Consider the following 10657-nt stretch of genomic DNA (forward strand, 5'->3'; position numbering starts at 1 on the left):
GTGTCCCTTATAACTGAGCTCTAAGAAGTTGAGTTTTCAACTCTTATATCAATTTTTTTTTCAATTTTAAAACCTTGAGAGTTGAGACTCAAAAACTGTGACACAGGCAAATCCACTTTGAGTTGCTGAAATTAGCTTTCCACACCTAATAGCAACTAACAAACTGAATTATGATTTCAGTGAGAAGTAAGAAAGAGCAATTCACAGGTGGACTTTCAACTTCTCAATTATCAAAATCATCCAACATCCTTTTCTTTATAATCTCTTCTTTCAATGGATAGTTTGCAGGTGATGTGAAAATATTTGCATTTATTTTGCACGAAGTGTGATTGCAAACATTTTGTTGGTGTTTTTGCCAAAAATATGGGGATCACATCCCAATTGTCAAGCTTTCTTAAATACACTTGAAAGTTCTGAACAGTAAGAACTTGCAGCAAAGATAGAGATCTCACCTTGGATTAGCAAAAACAACAATCCTCAAATAGAAATGTACATGTAATCCTTAAATAGCATGCATCTCAAGGATCAATCTTAGACATAGCTTTGTCTGCAGCCTTTAACAAACATAACAAAATCAACTAGAACGGCACTCCGTAGAGCACATACCTCCACCAGGCTGAACAGTTTACATTTTGTATCCCACTGATAGGCCGGATCTGGATTCGGACCTGAACAAAATCTAATCAGCTTGTTCTTGTCACCAAACCAACTCATCCACCAAGTTTTGTCATAACACATCCACAACCTTTTTGAATACCGTTTTTGGCCCTCTCAATAGTTAAGAAGCACTAACAATTGTCGAATCCGGATCTTCACCAAAATCAAATAAATTCATTCTTGTCACACACTCAACCTATCCACTAAGCTATGTCCGAATCCGTCCATAGCTTTTTGATATATCTTGCTGACATACAGACAGACATGAAAAATAACCTCCGTCCACCTACAGTGGCGGAGGTAACAAAAACGAAAAGTTTGCCATGCAGCTTGTATCCTATGATACAACAAAACATGATGGGTACTGTACCAGGAAGCAAAGTGAAGCAAGATGACTCATTTGCATAACCTACACACCATTTCTGATGTCATACTGGATTGACCAATCAATGGAAAGAGAATCAGATGGTGGGAATAACCTTCATTCATTATACAGGACAGTGCAGAGGGAGTGCACTTACCTTTGAGCTGTCTAGTCTGGGTTTGATGGCCGACCCGACTACAAATTGATGGATTGGTGCTTCGCGGGCGTAGTATTGTACACGCAAAGTATTGACATGGGCATTGAGGAAGTTAGGAGTGGAGGAATGGTTGATCAGAGTAGTGATGGCAATGTACAAAAGAGCGCGCACAGCTGTAAGGACGAAGGACGGGAACAGTCGTGAGTTTGAGGTGAAGGTGGGAGTGCATCAGAGGTCGGTATTAAGTCCACTACTATTTGCAGCTGTGATGGAGGTGCTGGCTCAGACCGTAAAGGAGGGTTTACCGTGGGAGTTGTTGTATGCAGATGATCTGGTGTTGATTGTGGAAAGTATGGATGGACTGAAGGAAAAGATGAACAAGTGGAAGGAATGTATGGAGACAAAAGGTCTGAATGTGAATATAGGAAAGACGAAGGTGATGGCAAGTGGTAAAGCATGTGGTGAGGTGGAAAGAACTGGGAAGTGGCCATGTGCTGTGTGCAGGAAGGGTGTCGGAGTGAACTCCATTCAATGTACAATGTGCGCTGAGTGGGTTGATCAAAAATGTAGTGGTCTGAGAGGGTCATTAACCAGTGTGGCAGCTACATTCAAATGTAAGGTGTGCACAGAGGGAGCTGCAGATGGAGGAAATGTTGAGTTGGATCTTGGAGACGGCGTGAAGCTGGAAGGTGTGAAAACATTTTGCTACCTCGGAGACATGCTGAATGGAGAAGGTGGATCAGACTCGGCAACGGTTGCTAGAGTGAGATGTGCATGGAAGAAGTTTCGGGAACTGAGTGGCATGCTGATGAGGAGGGGAGTGTCGTTGAAGCTGAAGGGAAAGGTGTATGCTGCATGTGTGAGAAGTGTTATGATTTATGGGAGCGAGACATGGGTCATGAATGTAGAGCAGCATCGAAGGCTGGAAAGGGTGGAAATGCGAATGGTTCGGTGGATGTGCGGAGTGTTGTTGAGAGAGAGGAAGACAAATGATGAATTGCAAAAGATGATGGGAATAGAGCCTGTGATTGATGCTGTGAAGAGGAACAGGTTGAGATGGTTTGGTCATGTGTTGAGGAAGGATGAAAGTGACTGGTTGAGAAGAGTGATGGAAATGAATGTAGAAGGAAGTAGTGGACGGGGAAGACCGAGAAAGACTTGGCTAAAGATGGTGGAAGAAGAAATGCGGGCAAGGGGGTTAACAAGGAGAGATGCAGAAAATAGGGCAAAATGGAGAAGATTGTCATGGGGACCACAAGGCTAACCCCTGCTCTAGCAGGGAAAATGGCCTTAAAATGCATGTTGTGTTGTTGTTGTTTAAAATAAAAAAAGCCTTCAATTTCTGATATTTTGCCTTTTAATTTGGGCCTCCCAATTTAAGACCCGCCCTAACGTTGCTAGTACTGTAATCACTAATTTGACATAAGCTTTGGATTCCTTTGGCCTGGAAACATAGGATTAGCATTTAGAATGAAGTTTCTATGTCAATTACAAGCTGAGATATTTGAAAAAATTTATTCTACGGCAGACATTGAGAAAATCCAAAATGGCGGCTATGCAGGCATCTGTGCAAATGTAAACATTGATTTTCAGATTCCTGATGCCATCAGCCTTCCAAAAATGCACTGGTTTGCTAATCTCCATCAATTTTGAATGAAAGTGTTTTTATTGACAATAGTGAACCGGACTGACTATACCTCCACTCTATCTGCCAGCCACAGTGACATTCACCTCTGCAGCTACTCTTTATCAGAGAGTACGCTAGTACTCCCTATGTAGGGATGGCGCGGAAAAAATGTCGCTCCCATCTGCTACACACAAAACTAAAGTTGGAGTATCGAGTGATGAACTACCTCGTGATGCGGAACTTCATGTAATACGATACAATTTTCATTCACCTTATACAACTAGTATATTCTGAATGGGAGTAGGGAGGGGAATGGGAGAGACATTCCAATAAACATAACTTATACATTGATTGAGTTACATAACTGTGATGAATTATGAAAAATGAGGAAAGACAAAGTTTCATGCGGTCATCAAATGCGATGTAACCGACATCTTCGATGAACGTTTCCCGGAATAACTCCTGATTTTCATTTCAGGGATGAAATACATGAGTGATGTGCTGTTCTGTGTGAATGATCAGGTATGTAGAAACTACTGATGCTGACTGGCATCAACATCAAGTGACAAATTCCCTTTGGATTATCAATCTCTTTCACGTCTTACACAGGCTTATGGACCATCGTTAAACCGGGTATAATGATGTGTTCAAGTTGCTCAAGTCAGCGAGCTTGCATGTCGGCTTAGTATAGCTTCACTTCCTGGAATCCTACATCATGATTCCTGAAATCCTGACAAAGTGCTTCACCAACCTTCAACTGGAATACAGAAATGGAAATCTGGTTGTGTTTCAACTTACACATGAGGAGTAATCATGGAGCACAATCATCTATCCTATACGACAAGAGAGACGGTTGTCTGTCTGTCTGTCATCATTTTTCCCAGAGATGGCCAAACGGATCTTCGTCAAACTTTCAGAGGTTCATCAGTGAGTGCCGGGGAGAGTTTCAGGCGAAAAGAAACTTTTGAAAATTTGGAAAAAAAAGTTGGATTAAAAAAAGAAATCATTCTACAGTGCCGAAGCCGCTGTATCTATGTGAAAGGTAATATTAAATGATCCCTGATCCCATTCCTTAGTGGGTGTTGGGAAGTGTTTTCGCCATCCCCCCCCCCCCCCCCTCCCAAAATATTTTTTCAAAACAAAAATTGATTTCTTCAAAATGCCAACAGCACCAGACAGCATCGGGTACCTCTGCTAGTGTTGGATACTCTTGATTATCCTTCTTTGGAATCTGGAATGGTGGAATGAAGGAATTAAGGCAGGTGAAGTTTATTAGATAGCTTGAAGAACATATATCTTTATGCTTCCAGGAAGTAAGTGTTTATGGATAATTCTATCTATCAGTGCTTATGGTAATATTTTGTTTGGATAAGTGTAGTTGTGGCTGAATGAGCATTTTTTCTCGGATATCAGATGTTTTTTCTAATGTATGGTCATTTACAGGAGTAGGCTAAATGACTGACCAAGCTTCTTGGCGACCTTCTTGTCCTTCTTGGCATCAACCAGGCCAAAGGTGATGCCCCGCCCCTCCAGAACCTGGGCAACCATCTAGGAGTAGAGAAGGAAGAATTATTTGGGCACTCATTAGCAAAGGCACGCTCAAACATACCGAACGCTACTTCCATCGCAATCCCTTGTGTGGGTCTCTCCGCTAAATTCAATACACCATCCAGGTCCTTATTTTGATGATTGCCTGTGAACAAAAATGTTGGCACAACTGCTTTAAAAAGGGAAAACGATGCGTCCGAATCGAGTAAAGTCAATAAGGAAGAGACGCATTGACAGCGAACATGAGTTATCACAGACAGAGAGAAGTGTGCAAACAAACAAATTATCTTTTTTCATGTAGTTTGTTTCGCTCACCCTGCATGGGGTAAGGGATAACGTTTGAGTCTGCAAAAGGCCAGGACTTGGCCCGTGGCACTGTGCCCTGCCCGAGCTATTCCTGTCCCTGGGTTGCGGAGAAGCCAAGATGCCGAGACTCAGATTCCTTCCACACTGTCCAAAAGCCCTGATGCAGCAAGCAGGCTGTCGAGGCATGCCTCCTAATGTCCACCCCTCCCAACGCCTTCTCCAACATTTCTTTCCTTCACCCTCGACACTCTTTTCTCAATTGATCCGCATCCACACTTCCTTATTTCTTTTAATCTCCAATTCCCAAAACTTCAACTCGCACACCACTGTCTTTTATCATTCATTCATTAGTGTTCATTTGCTGTTAATACTCCGGTGGGGCATCAGCACCGATGCACAATTAACGGGTGTTAACTTTTGGTCACCAAAACTAGGCCGAGGCTTTGACGACAGTGCGAGGTCAGTTCCCAAATTTGGATGTGAATCTTAGAAAATCACCAAAGAAATAGCATCCGCACCGGAGTGGTCCATCTACAGCAGTTGCGAGAAAATCTTGAGAATCTTCTGGTCTGACGTGTCTAGTAAGAAAGAGGTCGAAGGGTTAACAGGCAGGAAAACATCATAGAAGAGATCAAAATTAGGAGGTGGACATGGATTGGTTGGTGGACAGATGTACCGAAAAGAGGAATATGCTGGCCACCAGATGGGAAGAGAAGGGTCGGATGGCCAACGGAGACCTGACGGCGCACCATCTAGAAGGAAATTAAAGGAATGAAGGTCACCTGGAATAAAATCGGAACCTGGGCCAAAGACTTGACAAAAGTGGCAAAAGTTCATAAGAAAGCCAGGCGGCAAAAAAGGAGTCGAGGACACCGTGTTGCCAGGTGTTCGGAATCGCGCAGGATACCGTAGATGCTCGGAACCGGGCACTGAGAGGAGATAGGAGCCGTCTGTATGTGTTTGCGAGTTTTATTTTGAGAGCGGATTCTGAACGAGCCGTGTAAGGTTTGACTCGGGCGGTGGAGCAGGAATAGGGGGATATAGATGGGAGACACAGAGACCGGAGGGTCTGAGGTGAAGAAAGTCCGGTCATTCATGAGCACCGCGTCTCTCAACGTCTGAAAGCGACAACACAGATGCAGAGACAGACGCAGAAAGACAAAAGAAAGCCAAATCGGGTACGGATCATTCGGGCAACTGTAACACTTGGGCGTTCGTTCAATGACAAAAAAATACAGAGCAATGTTCGGAAATTCAGAATTGAAAAGTCTGGAGAAAATATTGAACAAAGAAATCATAACACGGGCCTAGATTTCCAGTTGTTGTTCGGGTTAGGGTTAGGGTTAGGGTTAGGGTTAGGGTTAGGGTTAGGGTTAGGGTTAGGGTTAGGCTAATCCAAAAACCTAATTAAGTCTTTTAGTGCTTTGGCCCTACATGTCATAGGATGGATTTAGAACTGTGGGACAAAATTGGTGTAAGGCTTTGCTATACCTGTGTTATTACTCCACAAACATGTGAGGACAAGAAAAAAAATCATCATTTTCTTTGTTATCAAGTTTTCTTTCGTGCACCAAACACGCCATGTCAGTCACTTTTCCTTCACGTCTAACTCTGCGTCCATAACCAAATGTCCTTTTGTCCATCCTCGTCCACGCTCTTCAGCCTCATGTCCTCTCGGATGTCCTCGCCTCACCTCCATAGTTAGTTCTGTCAGGTGGAACTGCTTCTGCGCTGCGTTCCCAGTGCCCGGGGACTCGTGGTAGAGCAAGCAGAGCACGGGGCTCTCCTTGATGAGGCGTTTCCAGTTTTCTGCATCGATGTCCAGAACTCGCTGCTTCCCGTCATAGCGTGGGAACCGCAGCCCTGCCTCTCCGGACGAGCTCGAGAGCGAGAACGACAGGAGACAGACAAGCGAGAACAGGGACATGGAAAGGGACGTGGGCCGCATGGCGGCGGCCAGGATGGGAAAACGTGCGGGACGGGTGGAAAGGAGGGAGAGAGGACAGTCGGTAAGGATGGAGGGATGGAGAAGATAGTAGTGTGAGGGGCAGTGGGAGGGGAGAGGGAGAAGAGGGGTGGAGGTGATGTATTTTTGGAAGGCAGATAAGGAGAGATCTCCATAGGCGCCACCATTGAGTTGGGCGTGCATGGCAAGAAATGGAAAGAGTTGTATGGATACATAGGGTTGATATATGAAACATTAAATGATAACTTAAACTTCACTAAGTTATGGATTTAAAATGATTATGTCATTAGTCATTACTAAGTCTGCACAGATCTACCACTACTACTATTAGGCCTACTACTACTACTACGACTAGGCCTACTACAACTACTACGACGACTACTACTACTAATAGGCCTACTACTACTACTACTAGGCCTACTACTACTACTACTAGGCCTACTACTACTATGACTAACACAACAACAACTACTACTACCACAACTACTACTACTCCTAACACTGCTACTACTACTACTACTACTACTACTACTACTACTACTAACACTACTACTACTACTACTACTACTAACACAATTACTACTACTACTAACACAACTACTACTACTACTACTACTACTACTACTACTACTACTACTACTACTACTACTACTACTACTAACACAACAACTACTACTACTACTACTAACACAACTACTACTACTACTACTACTACTACTAACACTACTACTACTAACACAACTACGACTACTACTACTAACACAGCAACAACTACTACTAATTACTACTACTACTACTAACAAAACTACTACTACTACTAACACAACTACTACTACTAACCCAACTACTACTACTAACCCAACTACTACTACTACTACTACTAACACAACTACTACTACTACTAACACAACTACTACTACTACTACTACCAACACAACTACTACGAACACAACTACCACTTGTAATGGCTCCTACTATACCGACCTTGTGTGGTTGGCTGGTGAAAGTTTTTGGACCAAGTCTTTCACGAATGAGCTGGCCAGGCCTGACGTTCGACTGAAGGTGACAGGAATTTGTAATTTATTCAGTCTACAGGTGGTAATAAACTACTATTCAAGGAAGACACCTATTTTAGGTCCACCAACGAACAGTGTTGGCAGACGAGACCTCCGGCTTAAAGTCGTCACATTGATGCCTTTGCTCTGCATGTGAAACACGAGGACGGAAGTTTATAGCTGGGACGACATTGGAACTCAAGCTGGACAGCTCAGCCTGGGTACGAATCCCGACCCACCTATAAACCGTCATCCAGGTGTTTCACAGGCAGGTGATTCATCAATGCGTGTCCCGTCTCTCGAATGGACGTTAAACGGGCGTCCCATCTGCCGATATTAGTTGCTGGACGTTCGAATAGAGTAGGCGAGCTGTCGCTACCCTGAACAAATGACAAATTCCTACCCTAACTACCACTGGGAAGGCAATGGGCAGACCTAGTGTAACCTAGTGTAACCTAACTACCACCTAACTACCACCTAGTGTAACCGTTACCGAGAAAATGCTTGGGCAGACACAACGCACATCACGAAATTGTAATCAAACGGTGCAGAACACTACAGTATTGCACATCAGAGTACAGTACACTACTACAGTATTGCACATCAGAGTACAGTACACTACTACAGTATTGCACATCAGAGTACAGTACACTACAGTATTGCACATCAGCGTACAGTACACTACTACAGTGTTGCACATCAGAGTACAGTACACTACTACAGTATTGCACATCGGAGTACAGTACACTACTACAGTATTGCACATCGGAGTATAGTACACTACTACAGTATTGCACATCAGAGTACAGTACACTACTACAGTATTGCACATCAGAGTACAGTACACCACTACTGTATTGCACATCAGAGTACAGTACACTACTACAGTATTGCACAGCAGAGTACAGTACACCACTACAGTATTGCACATCGGAGTACAGTACACTACTACAGTATTGCACATCGGAGTACAGTACACTACTACAGTATTGCACATCGGAGGATAGTACACTACTACAGTATTGCACATCAGAGTACAGTACACTACTACAGTATTGCACATCAGAGTACAGTACAGTACTACAGTATTGCACATCAGAGTACAGTACACTACTACAGTATTGTACATCAAACAGAGGACAGTACATTACCGTACTAGTACATTACCGTACTACCTACAGTATTGCACATCAGAGTACAGTACAGTACTACAGTATTGCACATCAGAGTACAGTACACTACTAGTACTACAGTATTGCACATCAGAGTACAGTACACTACTACAGTATTGTACATCAAACAGCGAACAGTACACTACTACAGTAGTGAACATCAAACAGCGGACAGTACACTACTACAGTATTGCACATCAGAGTACAGTACATTGCTACAGTATTGTACATCAAACAGCGGATAGTACACTGAAGAGCCATTTTACCTCACGTTCCGTGGAGCCTATACCGTAATTTACTTATTAAATTTTAAAATCGCTTTTTCCTCATTTTGTTCCAATTTCACTCGAGATTTAGACATAATTATTTAGGCCATGAGTTCGAATGTGAAATAAGGAATCAGATTTCGAATATTGAAGGAGCTCGGGCTCCCACGTCGATCGGAAGAATGGACGCGACAAAAAGCTGGAATTCGTCCGAGTTGCTTTATTCAAACAAAACACTCAGGTACTCTGAAAAGCCCGTTTATCGGGCAGCAATATATATACACACATTATCCCGGAGCGTTTGCCCAGGAAAGGCGAGAGGGGGCGTGGCCGAGCGTCCTGGCTGCGGCCTGGCAAGTTGAGGGCGAGCCTGCCCGGGCGTCCTGGACGAGCCCGGCATGGTGATCGCTCCGCATCCTTGATAGGTGCAAGGCGATTGTGAAAACCCAGCGGTAGCCGCTACACACGTCCCCCCAGAATCGACTTGCACCGGCAGGGTCAATTTGAGGGGGGTCCTGATGACCCGGCCGAAGCGACCCCTGGTGGGTCGTGGGGGGGGGGGGGGTCCGGTGTGGTGGTGGGCGGTCGAGTGGGGGGCACCGTGGACGGGGGGCGACCTCGCCGCGGCGGAAGGGCCACCCGTGGTGGTTGGTCGACGTCCACGTGCGCCGGCTTGAGGCGGTCCACCGCAATCCGGTCTGACCTGCCGCCGATGTCGATGACGAACGACTTGTCGTCCCGTCGCAGGACCCGGAAGGGCCCGTCGTACGGCGGCCGGAGTGGCCCCCGATGTGCGTCGTGACGCACAAAAACATACTCCGCTGTGCAAAGTGCTGGGGGGACGTAGGACTGGGGGTCACCGTGGTGGGATGTTGGCACGGGGGCAAACCGTCGGGCGGCCTCCTGGAGGTCCGAGCACTGGTGAGCTGCGGACCAGGGACTGGTAGCGTCGGGCACGAATTCGCCCGGGACGCGTAGCGCCTGGCCATAGACAAGCTCAGCGGTGGATGCCTGGAGGTCCTCCTTGGGGGACGTGCGGAGGCCCAAAAGGACCCACGGCAGCCGGTCGGCCCAACCGCCGTCTTGAAGGCCGGCCATGAGCGCGGCCTTCATGGAGCGGTGGAATTGCTCGCACAACCCGTTTGCTTGGGGGTGGTAGGCCGTAGTACGGTGGAGCTTGACCCCCAGGTTGCGGGCGACTGCGCCTCACAGCTCGGAGGTGAACTGTGGTCCGCGGTCTGACGAGATGTCCGCCGGTGCACCGAAGCGGGCGACCCAGGTGGCGATGAAAGCCTGCGCCACGTCGGCGGTGGTGGTGGAGATGAGGGGAACGGCCTCCGGCCACCTGGTGGTCCTGTCCACCATGGTGAGCAGGTGTGTGAACCCCCGTGACGGGGGGAGGGGGCCCACCAGATCCACATTGACGTGGTCGAAACGTCGTTCGGGCACGGTGAAAGGTGCCAGCGGGGCCTGGGTGTGTCGGTGGACCTTGGCCCGTTGGCAGGCTGTGCAGGTGCTGGTCCAATCGCGGACGTCCCG

At 46.1% G+C, this 10657-nt stretch overlaps 1 protein-coding gene across 1 annotated transcript in view; it reads right to left on the reverse strand.

Annotated features, from left to right (window-relative positions):
- The window catches only part of LOC137421808 (calsequestrin-1), a 113305-nt gene extending 106605 nt beyond the window's left edge, over positions 1-6700 (reverse strand). The window contains exons 1-2 of the mRNA XM_078773250.1: positions 6353-6700; positions 4269-4353 (exon numbers count right to left, since the gene is read on the reverse strand). Of these exons, the coding sequence (XP_078629376.1) occupies positions 4269-4353; positions 6353-6607 (340 nt within the window). The 5' untranslated portion in view covers positions 6608-6700. The remainder of the gene's footprint in view (positions 1-4268; positions 4354-6352) is intronic.
- Positions 6701-10657: the final 3957 nt, after the last annotated feature.

The sequence above is a fragment of the Myxine glutinosa genome, chromosome 2 (genome assembly GCF_964187855.1).
Source record: "Myxine glutinosa chromosome 2, kmMyxGlut1.1, whole genome shotgun sequence".
Taxonomy (NCBI): domain Eukaryota; kingdom Metazoa; phylum Chordata; class Myxini; order Myxiniformes; family Myxinidae; genus Myxine; species Myxine glutinosa.